Genomic DNA, 25000 nt, shown 5'->3' with positions numbered 1-25000 from the left:
ACACAAAGGGAAGGTATTTTCTTCCACCTAAAGATGAAAACCTTGTGCTTGGCACTTGGTCTTCCTATCTGATGTAGCGAATTGTTCCCAGACATCTTAGGTACAAAGTTATCCAGCATTTTGATGTGTATCAGATGTAGTAGAACCAGGTTACATTGCCATACGTAAGAAATAGGCGCATGTTGGATACACGCATTCTTTCGTTTGCAGTAAGACACACACCCCACACAGTTATATACATATCACAGACATACACGCATACACACACAAACATATATAACACCCATACATATCCGCACACACACATTTATATTATATATATATATACATCACATATATACATATGACTCAGTGATTTCACATATCATACAAACATAAGTATACATATATATATTTGTTTGTGTGTGGGTACAGATGTCATATAGCTACATATGAAAAGTGGTTGGTGGACAGAGAAACAACAAATGGGTTTGTTTAAGTGGTGTGAAAATGAAGGTACAGACAGAAGCACTTCGGGCGGGGCCCTTTCTGGAAGTAGAGAAATAGAGAGGAGATGCAGTATCTGTGTTAAAGAAAGGTAATGACCAGAAACAATGGACAGTGATGGTCTGCATTAGCATGAACAGTGTTGGAAATAAAAGAAACAATCTCATAGTACACATTAATATATACCTTTTTTTGTTGTTGTTATTTCCAAATCCAATTCATACTCATGCACTCTAGCAGAACCTAAACAGCGAGAATGTATGGTTGATCAGATAGTGAATAAGACAGGATGATGGTTAAATAGTTAATCGGGAATTATTTATGAAGATGAATAAATAAAGCAGCTAGAAAAATAAATAGGTAAACAAAAGAAAATATGTAACGAAAAGCGATGATAATTCACTTTAAGTCGAGTCTTGGCAGTAGTTTGCTCTAGTGAAATGCATGTCATTTTTAATGGAGGGGACTAGTGTTCAGTGATGACCGGTTTGGCAGCTAGTCTTATGAGAAGATATAATTGAGATGAGATACTAAATAAACAGATAAATATATATAGATATATAAATTGATAAATATAGATAGACAAATCGATAATCTGACAGAAAGCGAGATATAAAAATGTGATTTTTCTCCCAAAATAACAAACACTTAACTTACCTATATGTAATCCGATTGATGTTAGAACTATAAATATCCATTTGAATGTGGCCAGCATATTTTATATGGAGACATACAGAAAGTAGCGGTGTTTGTAGTATAATGCAGTGTTGTGGGGTGTTTAGTAGTGTTGTGGTATGATGACAGTGCGTAATGTAACACCGAGATTATTATTGTGTTTCCGTGGCTGGTGTGGAGTCATAATTGGTGGGGGTGACAGTTATGGTGTTAATATGTGCAGTGTAGCTGTGGTAGTGCGTTGCGAGTGTAGTACAAAGTGTTGTGTTATAATTAGTGTCGGCGGCAGTTATGGTGTCGTAATTTGTATACACTGTCGTGTGGTGGTGATTGTCTGCTATGTTGGTGGGGGTGAGACAGACTATTTAGTTATATTCGATGTACAGTGTCGCTGTTATTGTTGTACAAGTGCGCGCGCGTATGTCTCTCTTTCTCTCTCTATTATGTTGTATGTATGTGTGTATGTATGTGTGTGCATGTGGGTGAGTGTCCTATTCTGTGATGTCCTGGTGGTGGTGGTATTGAGTAGGGGTCGACAGTTATGGTGCGCCGTTTCACCTTTCTGTGAAAGACAGCGCAGCAAATATGGCGCTGCTGTCTGGCTTGGCAGTAATTCTCTGTGGCTGTGTATGTCTCACTGTGTATGTGTCTGTGCAACTGTGTAGACTACTATGTATGCTGCCATAGCTAATTGTATATGTGTGACCTGGCTGCTGTGTGAGTGTGAGCGTGTGTTTATGTGATTGTGTGCTCATTAATGTGTATTCTTCACTGAGTGGCTCTGCTCCTAGCTATATGTGTGAGTGTGTCTAACTTGGCTGCATGAGAGTGCGTGCCTGTAACTTGGCTCTATGTGTGAGTGCTTCGCTCGATGTGCCTGTGTGTGTGTGTGTGTTTGCTTGGCTCTATGTGTATGTGTATATGCGGCTGTAAGCGTATATTTCTGTGCCTGACTGCGTATTTCTGTATCTGAGCTTTGCCTGGCATATGTATGTGTATGTGTATGCGCGCGTGTGTCAGTCTGTGAGTGTGAGTCAATGTCTGTGAATGTATGTGTTTGTGTGTGTATCTATCTGGTTTGATCCAAATATATGTACGCGCAAATGTATGTATGTGTGTGTGTGTGTGTGTGTGTGTGTGTGTGAGAGAGAGAGAGAGAGAGAGAGAGAAACTGAATGAATGATGGCAACTGTAATTCTCTCTTTTTCTTTCTCTGTCACTCTGTCTCACACTCAGCATTCATGCATGTATGTGTAGATGTATGTGTATATTTGTGTGTGCGTTGTGATTTAGTTTGTTTCCCTGACACAGTGTGTGTATGTGTTTGTGTATATTGTATAGTATCTTGGTGTATGGCTATCTCTCTGTGTATGTGTGCGCTCTGTCTTATTCTAATGTGTGTATATATTTATACGTACATCTACATGCATGTGTTCAGTATAAGTCTCCCTATCTTTCTCTTGAGTGTGAGTGCGTGTGTATGTGTGCGTGTGTGTTCTTTGTTACTCTGTCACAGTCGTTTTTCGTTTCTTTTTGTCTCATTTCTCTCTTTCTCCCTATCCGTCTTCTTTTTTTTGCATCTCACTATTTTCGACTCACTGTGTGCAAAAAAAATATTCGTTAGTGTGACTGTGTGCATGTGTGTGTGTGTGTGTGTGTGTGCGTGCGTGCATGTGTGTCAGTATGTATCTAACTCTCTCCTCTATGTATATGACTTAATATGTGTGTGTGTGTGTGTGTGTGTGTGTATGTGCATCTCACATTTTGTAACTGAATGAGTCGAGTGCACAAGTAGTTATTTGTTGTATTTGCTCCCCACTGCTTCTCTTTCTTCCTCTCTCCTTTCTTCATCTATCTATCTATCTATCTATCTATCTATCTATCTATCTATAGTTACCTATAGTTTCTCATTTTTGTATATCATCGTTCGAAGATCGGAACCGCGAAACTCGGAGTAATGGTTTGTGAAGTTTCAGCTTCCATATAAAGTATAATATAATATAATATAATATTATATAATATAATATAATATATATATATATATATATATATATATATATATATATATATATATATATATATATATATATATATATATATATATATATATATATATATAAATTTCTATTGAGTACACCGTGTTCACACTCAAGTGTTTATACACACTCATACACATATATAAACAAATAAATATGTGTGTGTGTGTGTGTGTGTATATACGATTAGATAATGAGCGAATACATGTGATTATGTAGGTGAATGTATGTATGTATGTGCAAATATGTGTCTGTATGTGTGCGCTTTCTGACTGCGCCAGTCTGTCTCGGCTAGTTTCAGTGGCTGTTGCTATGTATAAACTCCTCTCACTTCCACATTGATTCTCTATAGCTCTCTCTTACTTTCCCTCTCCTCCCTCACTCTCTCCGTCTCCATCTGTCTATCTACCTCTATCATATACCTTCCCCTCTTCCTCTCTATATTCATTCACTGTATTCCTCTGTCTGTAATTTCCCCCCTACCTTCCTCTTTTCCCTCTCAATCTCATTCCATTACACTCTTTCAATCAGTTTATTACTCTCTCTCTCTCTTTCAATCAATTTATTACTCTCACTCTCTCTCTTTCAATCAATTTATTACTCTCTCTCTCTCTCGTTCCCCGCTTTCTGTCAAATTTACTTGTTTTATCATTTCTCTCACTATCTCTCTCATTTTTCCCCTCTCTATTTCTCCTCTCTTTCCTTCTCTCTCTTTGTCTCTGCTTTCTCCTTCTTTCAATTTTTATCGTCCTCTTTTACTTTCTTCGTCTCTTGTCTCTTTCTCACTGTCAAATTTACTTTCTCTCTTCTTCCATACTCTCTTTTTCTCAATTTTTCCTCATTTTTCTCTGTCTATCTCCCTCCTTCACTCTCTCTTTATCTGTACCTGTCTGTCCTCTTTTCTCTGTCTGTTTCTGACTGTCTGCTTCTCTTTTTCTCTCTCTCCGTTTCTGTCTCTCCGTTTCTGTCTCTCCGTTTCTGTCTCTCCGTTTCTGTCTCTCCGTTTCTGTCTCTCCGTTTCTGTCTCTCCGTTTCTGTCTCTCCGTTTCTGTCTCTCTGTTTCTGTCTCTCTCTGTTTCTGTCTCTCTCTGTTTCTGTCTCTCTTTGTTTCTGTCTCTCTGTTTCTGTCTCTCTCTGTTTCTGTCTCTCCGTTTCTGTCTCTCTGTTTCTGTCTCTCTCTGTTTCTGTCTCTCTCTGTTTCTGTCTCTCTCTGTTTCTGTCTCTCCGTTTCTGTCTCTCTGTTTCTGTCTCTCTCTGTTTCTGTCTCTCTGTTTCTGTCTCTCTCTGTTTCTGTCTCTCCGTTTCTGTCTCTCTGTTTCTGTCTCTCTCTGCTTCTGTCTCTCTCCGTTTCTGTCTCTCCGTTTCTGTCTCTCCGTTTCTGTCTCTCTCTGTTTCTGTCTCTCTCTGTTTCTGTCTCTCTCTGTTTCTGTCTCTCTCTGTTTCTGTCTCTCCGTTTCTGTCTCTCTCTGTTTCTGTCTTTCTCTGTTTCTGTCTCTCTCCGTTTCTGTCTCTCTGTTTCTGTCTCTTTCTGTTTCTGTCTCTCTCTGTTTCTGTCTCTCTCTGTTTCTGTCTCTCCGTTTCTGTCTCTCCGTTTCTGTCTCTCTCTGTTTCTGTCTCTCTCTGTTTCTGTCTCTCTCTGTTTCTGTCTCTCCGTTTCTGTCTCTCTCTGTTTCTGTCTCTCTCTGTTTCTGTCTCTCTGTTTTTGTCTCTCTGTTTCTGTCTCTCTCTGTTTCTGTCTCTCTCCATTTCTGTCTCTCTCTGTTTCTGTCTCTCTCTGTTTCTGACTCTCTGTTTCTGTCTCTCTCTGTTTCTGTCTCTCCGTTTCTGTCTCTCTGTTTCTGTCTCTCTCTGTTTCTGTCTCTCCGTTTCTGTCTCTCTGTTTCTGTCTCTCTCTGTTTCTGTCTCTCTGTTTCTGTCTCTCTCTGTTTCTGTCTCTCTCTGTTTCTGTCTCTCTCTGTTTCTGTCTCTCTCCGTTTCTGTCTCTCTCTGTTTCTGTCTCTCTCTGTTTCTGTCTCTCTCTGTTTCTGTCTCTCTCTGTTTCTGTCTCTCCGTTTCTGTCTCTCTGTTTCTGTCTCTCTCTGTTTCTGTCTCTCTCTGTTTCTGTCTCTCTGTTTCTGTCTCTCTCTGTTTCTGTCTCTCTGTTTCTGTCTCTCTCTGTTTCTGTCTCTCCGTTTCTGTCTCTCTGTTTCTGTCTCTCTCTGTTTCTGTCTCTCCGTTTCTGTCTCTCTGTTTCTGTTTCTCTCTGTTTCTGTCTCTCTCTGTTTCTGTCTCTGCGTTTCGGTCTCTCTCTCTCTGTTTCTGTCTCTCTCTGTTTCTGTCTCTCTCTGTTTCTGTCTCTCTCTGTTTCTGTCTCTCTCTGTTTCTGTCTCTCTCCGTTTCTGTCTCTCCGTTTCTGTCTCTCTCTGTTTCTGTCTCTCTCCGTTTCTGTCTCTCTGTTTCTGTCTCTCTCTGTTTCTGTCTCTCTCTGTTTCTGTCTCTCTCTGTTTCTGTCTCTCTGTTTCTGTCTCTCTCTGTTTCTGTCTCTCTCTGTTTCTGTCTCTCTCTGTTTCTGTCTCTCTCTTTTTCTGTCTCTCTCCATTTCTGTCTCTCTCTGTTTCTGTCTCTCTCTTTTTCTGTCTCTCTCTGTTTCTGTCTCTCTCTGTTTCTGTCTCTCTCTGTTTCTGTTTCTCTCTGTTTCTGTCTCTCTCTGTTTCTGTCTCTCTCTGTTTCTGTCTCTCTCTGTTTCTGTCTCTCTCTGTTTCTGTCTCTCCGTTTCTGTCTCTCTCTGTTTCTGTCTCTCTCTGTTTCTGTCTCTCTGTTTCTGTCTCTCTCTGTTTCTGTCTCTCTCTGTTTCTGTCTCTCCGTTTCTGTCTCTCTCTGTTTCTGTCTTTCTCTGTTTCTGTCTCTCTTTGTTTCTGTCTCTCTCCGTTTCTGTCTCTCTCTGTTTCTGTCTCTCTCCGTTTTTGTCTCTCTGTTTCTGTCTCTCTCTGTTTCTGTCTCTCTCTGTTTCTGTCTCTCTGTTTCTGTCTCTCTCTGTTTCTGTCTCTCTCTGTTTCTGTCTCTGCGTTTGTCTCTCTCTCTGTTTCTGTCTCTCTCTGTTTCTGTCTCTCTGTTTCTGTCTCTCTCTGTTTCTGTCACTCTCTGTTTCTGTCTCTCTCCGTTTCTGTCTCTCCGTTTCTGTCTCTCTCTGTTTCTGTCTCTCTCCGTTTCTGTCTCTCCGTTTCTGTCTCTCTCTGTTTCTGTCTCTCTCTGTTTCTGTCTCTCTCTGTTTCTGTCTCTCTGTTTCTGTCTCTCTCTGTTTCTGTCTCTCTCTGTTTCTGTCTCTCTCTTTTTCTGACTCTCTCCATTTCTGTCTCTCTCTGTTTCTGTCTCTCTCTGTTTCTGTCTCTCTCTTTTTCTGTCTCTCTCCATTTCTGTCTCTCTCTGTTTCTGTCTCTCTCTTTTTCTGTCTCTCTCTTTTTCTGTCTCTCTCCATTTCTGTCTCTCTCTGTTTCTGTCTCTCTCTGTTTCTGTCTCTCTCTGTTTCTGTCTCTCTCTGTTTCTGTCTCTCTCTGTTTCTGTCTGTCTCTTTTTCTGTCTCTCTCCATTTCTGTCTCTCTCTGTTTCTGTCTCTCTCTTTTTCTGTCTCTCTCTTTTTCTGTCTCTCTCTGTTTCTGTCTCTCTCTGTTTCTGTCTCTCTCTGTTTCTGTCTCTCTCTGTTTCTGTCTCTCCGTTTCTGTCTCTCTCTGTTTCTGTCTCTCTCTGTTTCTGTCTCTCTGTTTCTGTCTCTGTTTCTGTCTCTCTCTGTTTCTGTCTCTCCGTTTCTGTCTCTCTCTGTTTCTGTCTTTCTCTGTTTCTGTCTCTCTTTGTTTCTGTCTCTCTCCGTTTCTGTCTCTCTCTGTTTCTGTCTCTCTCTGTTTCTGTCTCTCTGTTTCTGTCTCTGTTTCTGTCTCTCTCTGTTTCTGTCTCTCCGTTTCTGTCTCTCTCTGTTTCTGTCTTTCTCTGTTTCTGTCTCTCTTTGTTTCTGTCTCTCTCTGTTTCTGTCTCTCTCCGTTTTTGTCTCTCTGTTTCTGTCTCTCTCTGTTTCTGTCTCTCTCTGTTTCTGTCTCTCTGTTTCTGTCTCTCTCTGTTTCTGTCTCTCTCTGTTTCTGTCTCTCTGTTTCTGTCTCTCTCTGTTTCTGTCTCTCTCTGTTTCTGTCTCTCTCTGTTTCTGTCTCTCTCTTTTTCTGTCTCTCTCCATTTCTGTCTCTCTCTGTTTCTGTCTCTCTCTTTTTCTGTCTCTCTCTGTTTCTGTCTCTCTCTGTTTCTGTCTCTCTCTGTTTCTGTTTCTCTCTGTTTCTGTCTCTCTCTGTTTCTGTCTCTCTCTGTTTCTGTCTCTCTCTGTTTCTGTCTCTCTCTGTTTCTGTCTCTCCGTTTCTGTCTCTCTCTGTTTCTGTCTCTCTCTGTTTCTGTCTCTCTGTTTCTGTCTCTCTCTGTTTCTGTCTCTCTCTGTTTCTGTCTCTCCGTTTCTGTCTCTCTCTGTTTCTGTCTTTCTCTGTTTCTGTCTCTCTTTGTTTCTGTCTCTCTCCGTTTCTGTCTCTCTCTGTTTCTGTCTCTCTTTGTTTCTGTCTCTCTCTGTTTCTGTCTCTCTCCGTTTTTGTCTCTCTGTTTCTGTCTCTCTCTGTTTCTGTCTCTCTCTGTTTCTGTCTCTCTGTTTCTGTCTCTCTCTGTTTCTGTCTCTCTCTGTTTCTGTCTCTGCGTTTGTCTCTCTCTCTGTTTCTGTCTCTCTCTGTTTCTGTCTCTCTGTTTCTGTCTCTCTCTGTTTCTGTCACTCTCTGTTTCTGTCTCTCTCCGTTTCTGTCTCTCCGTTTCTGTCTCTCTCTGTTTCTGTCTCTCTCCGTTTCTGTCTCTCCGTTTCTGTCTCTCTCTGTTTCTGTCTCTCTCTGTTTCTGTCTCTCTCTGTTTCTGTCTCTCTGTTTCTGTCTCTCTCTGTTTCTGTCTCTCTCTGTTTCTGTCTCTCTCTTTTTCTGACTCTCTCCATTTCTGTCTCTCTCTGTTTCTGTCTCTCTCTGTTTCTGTCTCTCTCTTTTTCTGTCTCTCTCCATTTCTGTCTCTCTCTGTTTCTGTCTCTCTCTTTTTCTGTCTCTCTCTTTTTCTGTCTCTCTCCATTTCTGTCTCTCTCTGTTTCTGTCTCTCTCTGTTTCTGTCTCTCTCTGTTTCTGTCTCTCTCTGTTTCTGTCTCTCTCTGTTTCTGTCTGTCTCTTTTTCTGTCTCTGTCTGTCTCTTTTTCTGTCTCTCTCCATTTCTGTCTCTCTCTGTTTCTGTCTCTCTCTTTTTCTGTCTCTCTCTTTTTCTGTCTCTCTCTGTTTCTGTCTCTCTCTGTTTCTGTCTCTCTCTGTTTCTGTCTCTCTCTGTTTCTGTCTCTCTCTGTTTCTGTCTCTCTGTTTCTGTCTCTCTCTGCTTCTGTCTCTCTCTGTTTCTGCCTCTCTCTGTTTCTGTCTCTCTCTGTTTCTGTCTCTCCGTTTCTGTCTCTCTCTGTTTCTGTCTCTCTCTGTTTCTGTCTCTCTCTGTTTCTGTCTCTCTCTGTTTCTGTCTCTCTGTTTCTGTCTCTCTCTGTTTCTGTCTCTCTCTGCTTCTGTCTCTCTCTGTTTCTGTCTCTCTCTGTTTCTGTCTCTCTTTGTCTCTCTCTGTTTCTGTCTCTCTCTGTTTCTGTCTCTCTGTTTCTGTCTCTCTCTGTTTCTGTCTCTCTCTGTTTCTGTCTCTCTCTGTTTCTGTCTCTCTGTTTCTGTCTCTCTCTGTTTCTGTCTCTCTCCGTTTCTGTCTCTCTGTTTCTGTTTCTCTGTTTCTGTCTCTCTCTGCTTCTGTCGCTCTCTGTTTCTGTCGCTCTCTGTTTCTGTCTCTCTGTTTCTGTCTCTCTGTTTCTGTCTCTCTCTGTTTCTGTCTCCGTTTCTGTCTCTCTCTGTTTCTGTCTCTCTCTGTTTCTGTCTCTCTGTTTCTGTCTCTCTCTGTTTCTGTCTCTCTCTGTTTCTGTCTCTCTTTGTCTCTCTCTGTTTCTGTCTCTCTCTGTTTCTGTCTCTCTCTGATTCTGTCTCTCTCTGTTTCTGTCTCTCTGTTTCTGTCTCTCTCTGTTTCTGTCTCTCCGTTTCTGTCCCTCTGTTTCTGTCTCTCTGTTTCTGTCTCTCTCTGTTTCTGTCTCTCTCTGTTTCTATCTCTCCGTTTCTGTCTCTCTCTGTTTCTGTCTCTCTCTGTTTCTGTCTCTCCGTTTCTGTCTCTCTCTGTTTCTGTCTCTCTCTGTTTCTGTCTCTCTCTGTTTCTGTCTCTCTCTGTTTCTGTCTCTCTCTGTTTCTGTCTCTCTGTTTCTGTCTCTCTCTGTTTCTGTCTCTCCGTTTCTGTCTCTCTGTTTCTGTCTCTCTGTTTCTGTCTCTCTCTGTTTCTGTCTCTCTTTGTTTCTGTCTCTCCGTTTCTGTCTCTCTCTGTTTCTGTCTCTCTCTGTTTCTGTCTCTCTCTGTTTCTGTCTCTCTCTCTGTTTCTGTCTCTCTCCGTTTCTGTCTCTCTCTGTTTCTGTCTCTCTCTGTTTATGTCTCTCTCTGTTTCTGTCTCTCTCCGTTTCTGTCTCTCTCTGTTTCTGTCTCTCTCTGTTTCTGTCTCTCTGTTTCTGTCTCTCTCTGTTTCTGTCTCTCCGTTTCTGTCTCTCTGTTTCTGTCTCTCTCTGTTTCTGTCTCTCCGTTTCTGTCTCTCCGTTTCTGTCTCTCTGTTTCTGTCTCTCTCTGTTTCTGTCTCTCTGTTTCTGTCTCTCTCTGTTTCTGTCTCTCTCTGTTTCTGTCTCTCTCTGTTTCTGTCTCTCTCTGTTTCTGTCTCTCCGTTTCTGTCTCTCTGTTTCTGTCTCTCTCTGTTTCTGTCTCTCTCCGTTTCTGTCTCTCTCTGTTTCTGTCTCTCTCTGTTTCTGTCTCTCTCTGTTTCTATCTCTCTCTGTTTCTGTCTCTCTCCGTTTCTGTCGCTCTCTGTTTCTGTCTCTCTCTGTTTCTGTCTCTCTCCGTTTTTTTCTCTCTGTTTTTGTCTCTCTCTGTTTCTGTCTCTCTCTGTTTCTGTCTCTCTGTTTCTGTCTCTCTCTGTTTCTGTCTCTCTCTGTTTCTGTCTCTCTCCGTTTCTGTCTCTCTCTGTTTCTGTCTCTCTCTGTTTCTGTCTCTCTGTTTCTGTCTCTCTCTGTTTCTGTCTCTCCGTTTCTGTCTCTCTGTTTCTGTCTCTCTCTGTTTCTGTCTCTCCGTTTCTGTCTCTCTGTTTCTGTCTCTCTCTGTTTCTGTCTCTCTGTTTCTGTCTCTCTCTGTTTCTGTCTCTCTCCGTTTCTGTCTCTCTCTGTTTCTGTCTCTCTCTGTTTCTGTCTCTCTGTTTCTGTCTCTCTCTGTTTCTGTCTCTCTCTGTTTCTGTCTCTCTCCGTTTCTGTCTCTCTCTGTTTCTGTCTCTCTCTGTTTCTGTCTCTCTGTTTCTGTCTCTCTCTGTTTCTGTCTCTCCGTTTCTGTCTCTCTGTTTCTGTCTCTCTCTGTTTCTGTCTCTCTCAGTTTCTGTCTCTCTCTGTTTCTGTCTCTCTGTTTCTGTCTCTCTGTTTCTGTCTCTCTCTGTTTCTGTCTCTCTCCGTTTCTGTCTCTCTCTGTTTCTGTCTCTCTCTCTTTCCGTCTCTCTCTCTGTTTCTGTCTCTCTCTGTTTCTGTCTCTCTCCGTTTCTGTCTCTCTCTGTTTCTGTCTCTCTCTGTTTCTGTCTCTCTGTTTCTGTCTCTCTCTGTTTCTGTCTCTCTCTGTTTCTGTCTCTCCGTTTCTGTCTCTCTCTGTTTCTGTCTCTCCGTTTCTGTCTCTCTCTGTTTCTGTCTCTCCGTTTCTGTCTCTCTCTGTTTCTGTCTCTCTCTGTTTCTGTCTCTCTGTTTCTGTCTCTCTCTGTTTCTGTCTCTCTCTGTTTCTGTCTCTCTCTGTTTCAGTCTCTCTCTGTTTCTGTCTCTCTCTGTTTCTGTCTCTCTCTGTTTCTGTCTCTCTGTTTCTGTCTCTCTCTATTCTGCCTCTCTCTGTTTCTGTCTCTCTTTGTCTCTCTCTGCTTCAGTCTCTCCGTTTCTGTCTCTCTCTGTTTCTGTCTCTCTTTGTCTCTCTTCGTTTCTGTCTCTCCGTTTCTGTCTCTCCGTTTCCGTCTCTCCGTTTCTGCCTCTCTCTGTTTCTCTCTCTCTTTGTCTCTCTCTGCTTCAGTCTCTCTTTGTCTCTCTCTGTTTCTGTCTCTCTTTCTCTCTCAGTCTCTCCGTCGCTTTTCGGCTGTTTGCTTCTCTCTCTCTTCTTTTCTCTCTCTCTTCTTTTCTCTCTCACTCTTCTCAGTGTCTGTCTGTCCTCCCGCGTTCTCTGTCTCTATCTTTCTGGTTGTCTGCCTTTCTTCCTCTTTCTCTACCACTCTGCGTGTCTTTCTCCACCTCTGTTGGTCTGTCCGTCCGTTTCTCTCTCTCTCTCTCTCTCTCTCTCTCTCTCTCTCTCTCTCAGTATGTGTCTTTCTCTCTATCTGTCCCTCTCTGTCATTCTCAATTTGTTCTCACCCCACCACACTAACTCCTTGTCTCATTCTTTCAGTTTTCCTCCATCCTCTTCCTCAACGTCTGTTTCACACTTTTTCTTTCATTCAAATCTTATTCTCTCTTCTCTTCCTCCTTCTTGCCCCTCTTTCAGTTACTTTATCTCGTTCTCTCTTTTTAATAGTTTCTTCTTTCCTATCTCTCTGTGTCCGTCAATATATTTTCTCTCGGTGAATAAGTGAAGTTTTGCTCTTCAACCATTCAGCATTTTTGTTTCATTTTCTCACACTCTCTCTTCTCGCTGATATGTTTTTAATCTTTTACTTGCTTCAGTCACTGGATAGCGGCCATGTTAGTCGAACAAATCGACTCCAGTATTTATTTCTTCTTTTAAAGTTTGGTACTTATTCTCTCGGTTGCTTTGGCCGAACCGCTACGTTAAGGAGATGTATATAAACCATTACTAGTCGTCAAGCGGTGGTGGAGGACAAAATGACACACACACACACACACACACACACACACACACACACACACAAACAAGGTATTTGCTGATCTGGGTTTATAGTAGAAGAGAATTATGCGAAACCAAGTAGTTGCAAAGCGAGTTTCTTAATCACACAGCCATGCCTGTGCCTTTCCATCTGTTTTCCTTCATATTCTTTTCTGTAGAAGAGCGTAGGCTCGAAACGTCAAAGACTCTTCCATTTTTCGTGAGCGTCAAACTAATACACATTGCTTGTTGTTCCCTCACCCGTCTCCGCCTTTAGATTTTTGTGTTTTGTATAATTTTGAACTGTATACCACAAGTGTGCTTTTCTCGGACTATCCTTTCTCTCCGGACCTTTCTTCTTTCCTTTTTCTGACGAAGAGCCATGCTCAAAACGTCACACCTCCTCTTTTTTTTTCTATCTTAAATCGAGCGTGCCATACCTAATACATTCACTGTATACTTCCTTTTGAGTTTTTTTTATTTTTTAAATTTTTGATTACATTAGTTCTTCCGTCGTTGTTGACGATGACCAAAGGACAGCACATGGGAAAAGACGGGGTATGGTGTGTTCTGCTGTTGCCGATCAGGCCGATGAGTGCTCGGAAGGCACTGCTGTAAGTTAGGCACTAGTGGTCTGCTGAGACTGAAGGCGAGTAGTTGTCTCTGGACTTGCACAGTTTACGTCTTCTTTGTGTCTTTATAATCCTGTTCTGTTCGTAGGAGGTGGCATCTCTGTTAGAGCAACCTCGCCTGGCAGGACAGTCTTGTGCTTGCGTTTCTCGGGTGTTGGGTTTGATCTCAAAACTCTTCAGTGATGCTTTGAATATAGTCTTGAAGTGCTTTTTTCTGTATGCGTGTGTGTGTGTGTGCACGCGCGCATATACATACATACTCTCACACACACACACACACACACACACACACACACACACACACACACACACACATATCTAGGGCGGGTAAAATTCCCGAAACCCATGGACGAATTCTCTCCAGCGGTTTTTGTCCCCCATCATCGCTACCATGTCCTGTGTCTCCCAGAGACCAGTGTCTGTCCTTTAGGCATCAACATGTCATCCGCGGTCTCCCTCTTCTAGTGTGTCCGTGCAGGCACTCCCACAAGAGCACTGAGTGCAGTATCAACTTTGAATGACGGTGAGCATGTCCAGCTAACCTCAGTCTCCTCTGTGTTATTTTGGGGCTAACTACACACACACACATACATATATACATATATATTCCTTAATTCTTTTATATGTTTCAGCCCTAAGGCTGTGCCCACGCTGGGGCACTGCCAGTGCAATCACCTTTTCATTGGCCAGTTTTGGTGAAGGAGGGAGTTCAACACTGCTGCCCTCTTTTGAGTTTCCTACCTTGATATTGGGACCTTGGATTGCAAGAGATCAAGTTGTTTCTTGAAAATATTTATACCCATTCCAGATATTTTGGCAAGGCGTTTTAACTAGCGGTGGGCCCTTAAAACCCAAGCTATAATTATTGAGTTTATTATTATTATTATTATTATTATTATTATGATGATGATGATGGCAGAATCGTTAGCACGCCAGGCAAAATGCTTAGCGGTATTTCGTCCGTCCTTACGTTCTGAGTTCAAATTTACCTTTCATCTTTTCACAGTCGATAAATTAAGTACCATTTGAACATTGAGGCTTCTTGTAGCCATGTAAACTGATCCTTTATGTTGAAGGGTTTTTCTTCCTGCTTGCTCTTCGCTTAGTAGTTTTCAAATGATCGCGCAATCCGATCTCATTTTTTAGGCTTAGAGGTCTGACCACAGTGACTCAGCGGGCTAAGTAAGACAGCTGCGGTAATCAGTTGGCTTTCTATCGATGAGGACTCCTTCTCGGTGAATTACCTTACAGGGCTGGAGAGCCCTACCTATCCAGGAGCTACAAGAAGGGTATCAAGGGCACAAGTGAAGGCACGTGAATTAGTGGTTAGGGTGTTCGAGTCACGATCGTAAGGTCGTGAGTCGGATTCACGGCGGCGTGTTGTGTCCTTGAGCAAGACACTTTATTTCACGTTGCTCCAGTCCACTCAACTGACAAAAACGAGTTGTATTTGTATTTCAAAATGGCCAACCTTGTCACATCCTGTGTCATACTGGATCGAAGTCATTGATAACGCAATGTGAGGCGCGTGCATGACTCTTGAGCTCCGCCAAAGATTTGCACAGCTATGTTGGCTGGCAGAAGGAACAGGTGTCACAGTATGGAGTATTTTGATATGCCTTATCAATCCTCCAACTGAAAGCACACCTTTCTACAGGTACATGTTCTACTGTGAACAATAGCGTTATCATACATACATACACACATAATACATACATACATACATACATACACAGATGTATGTATATATAAATATACATCCCTCCATGTTTGTTTATATATATATATATATATATATATATATATATATATATATATATATATATATATATATATATATATATCATTATAAATATACAGGGATTAGCAATTGAGTTGCTTCTCCAACATACTGAAAATTTAGAAATAGCAGTCAAAGAACTACTGATTCCAAACTACAAATTTTTCTCTAAAGTGGATGGCGATATTTATGGCACACATAGAACAAAAAACCGGAGGGAAAAGCGTAAACAAACCAAGCCTTTAGTTAATTGGATACGAATCGTTTCATGGTTAAGTGAATGGAAATTTCACTATTCCAATCTTCAGCCTCAATATTCTGATAAATTTGAAAGTGTCTCTAAAAAATTCACGGTAATTTTTGGCCATGCGACACCAAAAATCAACGATAAGAAAGGCACTTACGAATTCATCGGCTAGCGAGTTCAGGCACCTCACCTCAAAGAAATCTATTCCATGTGCGTCACAAATAGTCCCGTATGAAAAAAAGTCCCGTGTGGAAGGAATTACGGTTTAGCCATCCAACTTAGAGATATCAAATATAAAATATACAAGAATAAGGGCAGAGAATCGTGACGCACATGGAATAGATTTCTTTGAGGTGAGGTGCCTGAACTCGCTAGCCGATGAATTCGTAAGTGCCTTTCTTATCGTTGATTTTTGGTGTCGCATGGCCAAAAATTACCGTGAATTTTTTTAGAGACACTTTCAAATTTATCAGAATATTGAGGCTGAAGATTGGAATAGTGAAATTTCCATTCACTTAACCATGAAACGATTCGTATCCAATTAACTAAAGGCTTGGTTTGTTTACGCTTTTCCCTCCGGTTTTTTGTTCTATGTGTGCCATAAATATCGCCATCCACTTTAGAGAAAAATTTGTAGTTTGGAATCAGTAGTTCTTTGACTGCTATTTCTAAATTTTCAGTATGTTGGAGAAGCAACTCAATTGCTAATCCCTGTATATTTATAATGATAAATAGTTTTACCGATAAAGGTTTTTTTCATACTGAACTACTTGGCAGAATTGTTAATTGTTAATTCTATTACTAATTGACGATTCTCTGCCCTTATTCTTGTATATATATATATATATATATATATATATATATATATATATATATGTATGTATGTATGTATGCATGTATGTATGTATGTATGTATGTATGTATACCACATTAGGAACAGAACCGGAACAAATATTTCAGCAAAAATATTTACCAGAGGGCATAATGAAATACAATATATATATATATATATATATATATAAAATAAAAAATAAAAATTAAATTTCAGAACGATAAGCTATCTTTCTTTAAATAGAATGATACGGAGAAAATAAATCAAGTGTTTATTTTGATTTATTTTCCACGTGGTATATACGCCACTGCGATATATATATATACATACATATATATATATATATATATATATATATATATATATATATGAAGAATAATACAGTTAGTGGTAACACATTTATTCCCGGGTTTACAGCTGTTTCCAGAACATATAAATAAATAATTGAACAAGTGGTACACTGAAGAACAGTGATTATGTCATCAATTAGAGTACTGATCAGTATCTTATAAATTTTATTCAATCACTGCTTTTATTCATGTTTAACAATTTGTTAAATGATTTATTACCCATGTGTTATTGAAACAGCTGTGTCGCTTGGATCCCCTTTCATTGCAGTAAAGACATACACGCGCGCGCGCGTACACACACAAGCATACGCATACACAAGATGCATTCCAGAAGTTTTGAGACTTATTAATTTCATTGAAGTACAAACTCTAATCTCCTTGAGAGCAGGATCCTCTGACTTCGGTATACTCGCAGCTCTCCAGCAACTTCGTGAATGTTCCGTGGTGATCCTCCAGTTTCTGAGCAGGGTCGTTGGATGGGTACGAAATCCGACCAACGGTAACTTATAATATTGCAAAGCCTGATGCTACCAAAAAGAGTTCAGGCGGCTCATAAGGGCTCCGGGCAGTGTTTAAGTCTTGCAGCCATTTAACAAGACAGGGAGGACAAAAGACTTAACGACTTCAACCTTTGTCCTCCGTGAAATGTTGTCTCTTTGAGACCCAGTCACAATAGGAAAAATGAAGAAAATACTTTAAATCGATGAACATATATAAATTATCTATTATCAATACAAAATTTATTTTATTCCTAAATATGCAATACACAAAATCGAGCAGAAAGCATTAATATAGCTTATAAAGACTTACAGATAATAGTGACAATCAAATACAAATGTTAACATCAAATTAAATAAATATAAGTAAGGCTATGGCAGAGATTTAATAAGATAAACTGGAAATGGTACCTTCACTCTCACTACAACTATGGCAATTCAATCGAATGATTTATTGTACCATCATGGATTAAATTCAGCTGATAGAACAATAAAAAATGTAAAATAATTAAAAAAAAACGAAATTAAAATGAAATAAAAAACATGTATACACATACACAAGTAAGGCTGTGTGGTCAAGAAACTTGCTTTGAGTTCAGTTCTATTGTACGGCACTTTGAACAGGTGCCACGGGTTGACCAATGTGTTGTAAGAAAATTTGGTCGACGGAAACTGTGTAGAAGCGCTTCGTATATTTATCTTTTTTACTTGTTTCAGTCACTAGACTGCAGTCATTCTGGGACACTGCCTTGTATTTTTAGTCGAATGAATACTTATTTTGTTATGTCAAGCCTGGTATTTATTCTGTCTTGCCGAACCGCTAAGTTACGGGGACGTAAACACACCAACACTGGTTGTCAAGCGGTAGTAGGAGGACAAATACAGACGCAATGACACTGACACACACACACACACACACACACACACACACACACACACACACGGCGGGCTTCTTTCAATTTCCGTCCATCAAATCCACTCATAAAGAATTGGTCTGCCCGAGGCTATCGTAGAAGGCATTCGCCCAAAGTGCCCTGCAGTGGGACTGAACCAAGAACCATGTTGTTGGGAAGCATGCATGCGCTCGTGTATATGCGCGTGTTTTTGTATTTGTGTATGCCCCATCCCACCGCTTGACTACCGGTATAGGCTTGCTTACGTCCCCGTAAGCTGGCAGTTCCGACAAAAGTGGCTAGTAGAATAAGTACTATACCTTTTCTGTCGTCAAGAACGATAGAGTAGCAAACAAAATCCATCGATTTATTGAGAAGCTGGTGAAGAATTTTGACCGGGCTTCCAACACGAAAGTCCTAAAAGGGGTGGGGGTTATGACTCGTGTCTTTTCTCCTCTGATTATACCATAAAAAGAAAGAGAAAAGCAGTAAGACTCGAAACAAGTATCTACCACAGGTATTCGAACGAAGAAGATAAATAAAATATGAAAGATGTAACAGTTAATTTCGGAGTAAAAATTATTTCCAGGGAAGTCAAGTTTACGAACTGATATTTCTAACACAAATTTGTCAACATGATTTCAAATTTTGACACATGGCCAGCAACTTTGCGGAAGCGGGTAAGTCGACGGAATTTGAACTCAGAATATGAAGATGGACGAAATGCCGCTAAGCATTTCGCCCGGCCTGCTAACGGTTCTGCCAGCTCGACACCTTCGAATTTGTTAGTATTAAAAAGCAAAAAGTATGAAGAACAAGAGCGAGAAAGAAAGAAATATAACCAAACCAAACCCATACTTACACCCACTCCAAGCTGTCTTAAGACACACTATTATTATTAAAGAATTATCATTATTATTATTATCATTATTATTATTAACACCAAAAGAGTGAAGACGGAAGGTGGAAAAGTTGACGAATTTACGTCAGAATGGCTTCTCTGTATTGTCGTCATATATTCTTGGTTTGGTGTTTTGTCATTGCTGTTGTTGTTGGTCTTGCCTTTGTAAGTTTGTTTTTCTTTATGTTAAGAAATCCTTGTAGTTGTTGTTTCTGTTGTTGTTGCTGTTGTTGTTGTTGTTGTTGTTCTTCTTCTTCTTCTTCTTCTTCTTCTTCTTCTTCTTCTATATTAGTGTTGTTTTGTTGTCGCTGATGTTCTTCTTCTTCATCATCATCATCATCATCATCATCATCATCATCATCTTCATCATCATCGCCACCCCCATCATCACAGTCACCATCACCACCACCACCGTCGTCGTCATCATCATCATCATCATCATCATCATCATCATCATCATCATCATCATCATCATCATCATCATCATCATCATCATCATCACTATTACCATCTTCTTCTTCTTCTTCTTCTTCTTCTTCTTCTTCTTCTTCTTCTCCTCCTCCTCCTCCTCCATCCTCTGCGACTCTACGTTCTTTCTTTTCTTTCCCCTCCTTCTTTCTTCTTTTTCCTTATTATCATCGTTGTTATATATTTGCCGTTGTCGTTGTCTCTTGTTGTTGTTGTTGTTGTTGTTAGTGACGTCGTCGTCGTCGTCGTCGTCGTCGTCGTCGTCGTCGTCGTCGTCGTCGTCGTCGTCGTCGTCGTCGTCGTCATCGTCGTGGTTGATGGTCGTTGACTATGGTCTCCTTGACTTCACTGGATTCGTTCTCGACGAACACTAAGTTAATTATTCTAAGGAAGTTGGAAGAAGAAGAAGAAGAAAAAGAAGAAAAAAAAGAAGAAAAAAAAGAAAAGAAAGAGACGTAACTGGGTCTCTCGTATTGCGTAGCTTAACCAGCCAACCAACCGACCGACCAGCCAGCCAGCCAGCTAGCTAACCAACCAGCCAAGCCAGCCAGCCAGTTAGTGTCGGCTTGAATGGGGTTCCTTGAGTTTCATCCGGTACCGCAGTCTCAAGTAGAAGGCGTGGCTTGTTCATTCGTTCTGAGACTTCTTGCCAACCAACCAGCCAGCCAGCTAGCCAGCAAGACCAGGCAGATTAGAGCGTCAATCGTTTGGTTATGGTTGAAGACAATAGAACGACCATTTATCTGAATGCTTAAATACTTTTGTAAATACTCTTCCAGTTATTCATTCATTATTTTATTTTGCTGATTTCCATTATTTGACTGCAGCCTTGCTGTAGCACCGCTTTCAACGAGTTTTTGTTGTTGCTGTTGTAGTTGCGTATTTTTTGTTTGTTTTAGACGATCATACCGGCTCCTGTATCTGTTGGTTTCAAATTTTGGTACAAGGCCAGGAATTTTGGGGGAGGGTTTAAGTCGATTACTTCGACCCCAGTGCTCAACTGGAACTTATTTTAAAAGATGAACGGCAAAGCCCAGCTTGGCCGGATCTGAACTCAAAAAGTAAAAATAGAAAGCTATAGTAGAAGACGCTTGCCCAAGGTGCCACGCAGTGGGACTGAACCCGGAACCATGTGGTTCATAAGCAAGCTACTTACCACACAGCCACTCCTACGCCTATGTTTTTTTTTTTTTACATAGTAATAATCCTTTCTGCTATAGGCACAAAGCCTGAAATTTGTGGGAGGGTGTCAATCGATTTCCTCGACCAAAGTGTTTCACTGGTACTTAATTTATCGATCCCGAAAAAAGTGAAAGGCAAAGTTGACCTCAGCGGGATTTGAACTCAGAACGTAAAGACGGACGTAATGCCGCTAAGCATTTCGCCCGGTGCACTAACGATTCCGCTAGCTCACCGCCTTGTTTTTTTTTCTTTTATATAGTAATAATAATAATAATATGAGTATTTGTATAATACATCTCATTTAAAGTCACTTCTTTATGCAGTTGCAAAGTTACAGTAAGTTATTAACCCATTACCTACCAGTGATCTCATATGAGATCACTTAAAAATTACAAATTTCGTAATTATCTGTCAATATTTACACATATCTAACCTTTTTGCTATATCTACTAGGTATATTTCTCTGATATTCAAATGAGGTTTGCTAATTTTTCACCCAATATCTTGCTTATTTCTATTTAAAATGTTATTTTGAAATATTATCTTGATCATTCCAGCGTGTTTCTAAGGCTGTTTTATGCTAGAAATCAAAGTTTCATAAAAAAAATTCCAGTTAATAGAATTATGGGAGGTAATGGGTTAAGATTGAGACTTAAAGAATGACATCTATCATTACTGAAATACAAAACTTCACATTGGTAGTTCCCCTGCTGCGGTGTTTTGCCACCAAACGAAAAGTGCCGCCTTCAGGATTAAAGGCTTTTGGCTCGTCTTCTACTCATGGCAATTATACCAAAATTGTCCATAAAAAGTAGCACTCAGTCGGTTACGAAGACGAGTGTTCCAGTTAATTCGGTCAACAGAACAGCTTGCTCGTGGAATCAATGTGCAAGTGGATGACCACTCTACAGACACTCTACAGATCACTCCACAGACAAGTGTACCCTTAACGTAGCTCACAGGGAGATTCAACGTGACACAGAGTGTGACAAGGCTGGCTTTTTGGATTCAGGTACTACTGTTTTTGGCACGTTTTCTACTCATTGCAATTATACCAAAATTGCCCGGACTGTTGTCTATCTTAAAACTAGACTGTCTGCCATGAAAAGTGGCACTTCGTCGGTTACGACGACGAGGGTTCCAATTTATCAAATCAACGGAAATGGATGGATGAGTACTCCACGGACATGTGTACCCATAGCGTAGTTCTCGGAGAGATTTAGTATCACAGAGAGTGACAAAGCTGGCCCTTTGAAATACAAACACGACTAATTTTTGCCAGCTGAGCGGACTGGAGTAACGTGAAATAAAGTGTTTTGTCTTGCTCAAGGACACAACACGCCGCCAGGTATCGAACAATTGATATAATGAATGTGAGCCGGCTACCCCAACCACTTAGCCACACATCTTCATTGTCGTCTACCATAGAATTCTAGAAAAAAATCTTGCTCAAATCTGCAGATCGGAAAAACTGGAGAGAAGCCTCCTCGTTTGTTTATTAGGTACAAATTATAAGAGGTAATGACGGTGGTGGTGGTGGTAGTGGTGTGTGTGTTTACGTGTGTGTGTATTTACGTGTGTGCGTGTTTCTGCGTATGTGAAAAGTAAAAATAAAATAATCGCTGAAATTAAGAGACAAGTAATTTGATGTTTTTGCACCCCATCTCGTCGCCTCTCTCTCTCTCTCTCTCTTTCACTTCCTCTGTTTCTTACCATTATCAAGATCTCTAAGACGCTGCTACCCTGCAGTGGTTCCACAGAAACTCCCTTACATCATCAAGTGTGGCCTAAACGCAGAAACGGCTCGCCAGATCAGTAGGTAATTAGCGCGTGCAGAAACTCCACATCGTCAAGCTGAACACAGTTAACCCATGCCAATATGGCGACAACCTCCTGCAACTTTTCTGCGGGACAGACGAGCCTTTCGCATTCTCGTTCGTCTCCTGAAACTGTGTTTTACGACCCCCAAGAAGATCTTTTTTGGGGTTGTATGTCTTTACTAAGAAAATTTATCAGCTTTGCTTTCCCCTGCTTAAAAGAGAGACACAAAAACATATAGCGATAAAAATATATAGGTGTATCATTTTATCAGATAATACGATTTTCAGTGACATACACAAGATAACGTTAGTATTAGCGGGGCAGCTCTCTCTCTCTCTTTCTTTCCCTCTCTCTCCTCCTCTCTCTTAATATATATATATATATATATATATATATATATATATATATATATATATATATATATATATATATATGTATATAATAATATTAGGGACAAAATCCAAAATTACAGGTAAAAAACTCAATTAAAATCAATTTATAAAAAAATTAAAATTAAATTGAGCCTTATAGATAAAGTATATATAAAATATATAGTTTTAGGGAAAATAACCAATTTTCAAGAACTCATCGATGAAAATCCACTATCACATATAGAAAAATTAATAATTAAAAGCACAATAAATGAGTATAATATAAAGTAAAGTAAATATCATAAGATAAATATAATATAATATATATATATATATATATATATATATATATAATACGTAATATAGTACATATACACGCGCATACATATATATCTATCCCCATCTCTATTCCCCTCTCTCTATCTGTATATACGTATATATGTATGTATGTGTATCTATCTATCTATCTATCTATCTATCTATCTATCTATCTATCTATCTATCTATCTATCTATCTGTCTGTCTATATGTATATATTTATAGACATGCGCATATATATACCCACATATGCATACATACATAAATACATACAAACATGCATACAAGCCCCCCCCCCACACACACACATATAGTATATAATATGCACATACACACATACACAAACACACACTCATTCGTTTATACTTTATACTCACATAAACATTTCCTACGAAATTAGACAAACTAAAATTATGTCATTTTAGTTTTTCAGTATCAGAATAAAATAATCAGTAGTTTGTGACATAAGCGTATAATATAAATAGAAAGATAAAGGAGGATGAGGAAAGGGAGGAGGAGGAGTAGGGAGAGAAGAAGAAGTAGTAGTGGTAGTAGTAGGAGTAGATGAAGAAGCAGTAGTGGTAATATAGAAGTAGAAGACGACGACGATGTAGCAGCTGTAGTAGTAGTAGTAGTAGTAGTAGTAGTAGTAGTAGTAGTAGTAGTAGAAGACGAAGAAGAAGAAAATGATGATGATGAAGATGAAGAAGGTTAGGGTGATGGAGAAGAAGAAAAGAATATATAGTCTAAAAAGGGGTCTAAGAAGAGAAATGGGAAGTGGAATAATAAAGAAAGAGGAAAAGAAGAGAAGGCATGAAAGAATGACAGTGACTTCGAAAGCAAAGTAGAACAAAAAGAATAAAAGAAGCAGAAACAGCACCAACAAAAATAATATGACAGCAACAACAACAAAAACATCAGCTGTATCAACACCAGTAACAACAGCAACAACAACTGTATATATGTGTGTGTGTGTGTGTGTGTGTGTGTGTATGTGTGTGTGTGTGTTCAATTAATAGGAAAGAGCTAGGGGAATAATTACAAGATAGCCAGATGTCGCATAAGAGTCCTAGGAATCAGTGATCACATTTGAGTGGGAGTTAATTCCGGGGAGAAGCCTGACGTATTTAGGCGAACATAGGAAAAATTGAAAATGAAGACAAACTCTCAAGATGTTATTAAATCATTTATATCTTCATATCATCGACATATGTTTCGATGGAGGCATTGAAAACAAATCCGACAGGATGAATAATGTGGATATAAACAACAGTGCTCTAATTGGTGAACACTGTTGTTTATATCCTTCCTGATGGGATTGATACATTGCTCCACATTATTCATCCTGTCAGATTTATGTTGAATGCATCCATTGAAACAGATGTCGATGATATGAAGTTATAAATGATTTAACACCCCCCCCCCCACTATATATATATATATATATATATATATATATATCATCATCATCATCATCATCATCATCATCATCATCGTCGTCATCATCATCAACTTATCATCATTTAGCGTCCGTTTTCCATGCTGGCACGAGTAAGACGGTTTGACTGGAACTAGTAACCCGTAGAGCTGTACCAAGTCCTGGTCTGATTTGGCTCGGTTTCTCCGGTTGGATGCCCTTTCTAACGCCAACCACTCCACAAAGTGTACTGAGTGACTTCTACGTGTCACCAGCACGGGTTCCTTTGACGTGTCACTGGCACTGGCTACGACGAGGATTTCACATAGCTTGACGTATCTTGGCAAATCACCAAAAGCGTCGGTCACTTGTCATCGCTTTCGTGAGACTCACCATCACATTTCACCACCTCTTCCCACGTCTTCCTGGGTCTGCCTCTTCCGCAGGTTCTCTCCACAGTTAGAGATCGTCACTTCTTTACGCAGCTGTCCTCGTCCATACATATCACATGACCATACTAACACAGTCTTCTCTCTTATACACTACGTCTGATACTCTTATACCCAATATTTTTCTCAAGACACTTATACTCTGTCGTGCACACTGACATTGCACATCCAGTGGAGCATACTAGCTTCATTTCTTTCAAGCCTTCACACGTCCTCTGCAATCACAGCCCATGTTTCACTGCCATATAGCATGGCTGTTCGTACACAGGCAACATATAATCTGCCTTTAATTCCGAGGAAGGGGCCCTTTATTACCAACAAAAGAGTTGAGTGGCACATGCACTTAAAAAAGGATGTTTAACTTGCTTACACAATTTCATTTGGACTTGTCGCTGGTCACACACCATGGCATCAAATTGAGACTAGCATATCGACGAACAAAACTGAACAATGTTTTTCTCTCAAATGTACAATTTGACAAAGGTTTGGCTGCTATCTCTAGCATATCGCGGAATGTCATCTGACGGAGAATTGACTGCTATTTCTAGCATGCTGAGTGACCACGTTGAGCCTTCATTTTTAGATATTCCTACTCTGCTGCGTGTTGTAATGTGTGTCTTAACAGTAGACTGGTGGGAACATATTTAATTTCATAAATTAAGATAACATCTTTAACCAG

At 40.1% G+C, this 25000-nt stretch overlaps 1 protein-coding gene and 1 long non-coding RNA gene across 5 annotated transcripts in view; one reads left to right on the top strand and one right to left on the bottom strand.

Annotated features, from left to right (window-relative positions):
- LOC106882102 (uncharacterized) overlaps positions 1 to 1782 on the bottom strand; it is an 87246-nt gene extending 85464 nt beyond the window's left edge. Inside the window, exons 1-2 of one of the 2 annotated variants that reach the window (XM_052973934.2) lie at positions 1144 to 1782; positions 673 to 729 (exon numbers count right to left, since the gene is read on the bottom strand). In XM_052973934.2, the coding sequence (XP_052829894.1) occupies positions 673 to 729; positions 1144 to 1201 (115 nt within the window). In that variant the 5' untranslated portion in view covers positions 1202 to 1782. The remainder of the gene's footprint in view (positions 1 to 672; positions 730 to 1143) is intronic. The other variant, XM_052973935.2, reaches the window with a different exon arrangement.
- LOC128249696 (uncharacterized) overlaps positions 1 to 25000 on the top strand; it is a 152382-nt gene that overhangs the window by 31371 nt on the left and 96011 nt on the right. The gene's annotated exons all lie outside the window — the stretch shown is intronic.

The sequence above is a fragment of the Octopus bimaculoides genome, chromosome 16 (genome assembly GCF_046866305.1).
Source record: "Octopus bimaculoides isolate indiv1 chromosome 16, ASM4686630v1, whole genome shotgun sequence".
NCBI classification, from domain to species: domain Eukaryota; kingdom Metazoa; phylum Mollusca; class Cephalopoda; order Octopoda; family Octopodidae; genus Octopus; species Octopus bimaculoides.
This window is presented reverse-complemented; position numbering and strand designations above follow the sequence as displayed.